The 1703-nt window shown below is 53.0% G+C and overlaps 1 protein-coding gene across 1 annotated transcript in view; it reads right to left on the reverse strand.

Annotated features, from left to right (window-relative positions):
• The window catches only part of BAX (BCL2 associated X, apoptosis regulator), a 5972-nt gene continuing 4269 nt past the window's right edge, over positions 1–1703 (reverse strand). Inside the window, exons 5-6 of the mRNA XM_023507893.1 lie at positions 659–763; positions 1–273 (exon numbers count right to left, since the gene is read on the reverse strand). Coding sequence (XP_023363661.1) covers positions 169–273; positions 659–763 — 210 coding nt within the window. The 3' untranslated portion in view covers positions 1–168. The remainder of the gene's footprint in view (positions 274–658; positions 764–1703) is intronic.

Below are 1703 nucleotides of genomic sequence, written 5' to 3' on the forward strand. Positions count from 1 at the left end.
TGTGGCCAGAAGGAGGTTTATTACCCCCCTCTCAAGACCACTTTTCCCCACCCAACCCCAATAATTACAAAAGTAAGAAAAATGCCCATGTCCCCCAATCCCCACCCCTCCCAGAAAAATGCCATAATTTATGCAGAAAAAACACAGTCCAAGGTAGTGGGGTGGGCCTCAGCCCATCTTCTTCCAGATGGTGAGCGAGGCAGTAAGCACTCCAGCCACAAAGATGGTCACTGTCTGCCACGTAGGGGTTCCAAAGTAGGAAAGGAGGCCGTCCTAGGGACAGGGACATTAGTCACTTCAGGAATTTGGCCAGGGGCAGCCCCTGGGTCCACACTTGAGAGATCAGGGAGGCAGGAGTCAGGGCAAGGGCCCAAGATTAACTGGTAGTAAAGAGTTGGGATAAATAAGGTTATCAATAAACTTGAGGGACTCCAGAGAAAGTGGAGGCACCCAGGGAGTATAGATGTACTAATCAAGTCAGGGATCACAGGAAGGTTAGAGGTCATCAGGTATCACATGAATCTGGTTGATCAGATGAGGAAACAGACTACACCTGATCATCTGAAAATGGGGTGGGGGGGGCACCGGTGTGATGCAGGAAGCCCAGGGTCCCAGAGGAGTGACAGGGATGGGGTGGGGTTGGGTTTTTGGGTCTCACCCAACCACCCTGGTCTTGGATCCAGCCCAGCAGTCGCTCTCGGAGGAAGTCCAATGTCCAGCCCATGATAGTTCTGATCAGCTCAGGGACCTTCGTGCACAGGGCCTATGGGGAGTGGGGTAGGCATCAGAGACAGCCTGTACCCATTGCCTGGTGATAGAAGCTTCAAGCCTTTTCACTCAGTTCTTTGCCTCAACTTCAAGTTTCTTTTCCATTCACTCAGAGCAAAAACTGTAAACTAGATCACATCACTGTCAACTGCCCTGCTCTGGAGCCTTCTGTGGCTCCCAGTGCCCCCAGGAGAAAGACCTAGAGACACAGCACAACTCCTGCCTGAAGGCTCTGACCTGACCTCATTCCACCTTTCCAGGCCCTCCTGACCTTCTTCCATTTTTTTTATTACCACCACATCCTTCCCTGCCTCAGGACCTTTGTACTTGCCAATCATTCTGCCTAAATAAAATGCAACAAGGGTCTCAAAGGAGTGGCAGGGATGGGGTAGGGTTGGGTTTTTGGGTCTCACCCAACCACCCTGGTCTTGGATCCAGCCCAGCAGTTGCTCAACTAAGCAAATTCTCACCTCACAAAGCTCAGGTCAAATGTCATCTCCCTGACTTGGGCAACCACCCCATCCAGACCCATGAGCTGCTTGCCCAATGCCCACAGCACCCCCTTCCCAGCCACATCTAGGTGCTTCTCCCGTCACCTCTGGCTCCCTATGTAGCCCTACCATAACCCTGACTGCTACCCACTTCACCTCTGATATTTAAGCCCCTCCTTTCATACATCAAGATACAGCCTTCTGGCTCAGCGCCTATAGCTCAACCAGCTAAGGTGCCAGCCACGGACACCTAAGGTGGCGGGTTCGAATCCCCAGCCCGGGCCTGCCCAACAACAATGACGGCTGCAACCAAAAAATAGCCGGGCATTGTGGTGGGCGCCTGTGGTCCCAGCTACTTGGGAGGCGGAGACAGGAGACTCGCTTGAGCCCAGGAGTTGGAGGTTGCTGTGAGCTGTAATGCCACGGTACTCTACCCAGAGGGAC

This window comes from Otolemur garnettii, unplaced genomic scaffold (genome assembly GCF_000181295.1).
Source record: "Otolemur garnettii isolate 467f Iridium unplaced genomic scaffold, OtoGar3 scaffold00211, whole genome shotgun sequence".
Lineage (NCBI taxonomy): Eukaryota > Metazoa > Chordata > Mammalia > Primates > Galagidae > Otolemur > Otolemur garnettii.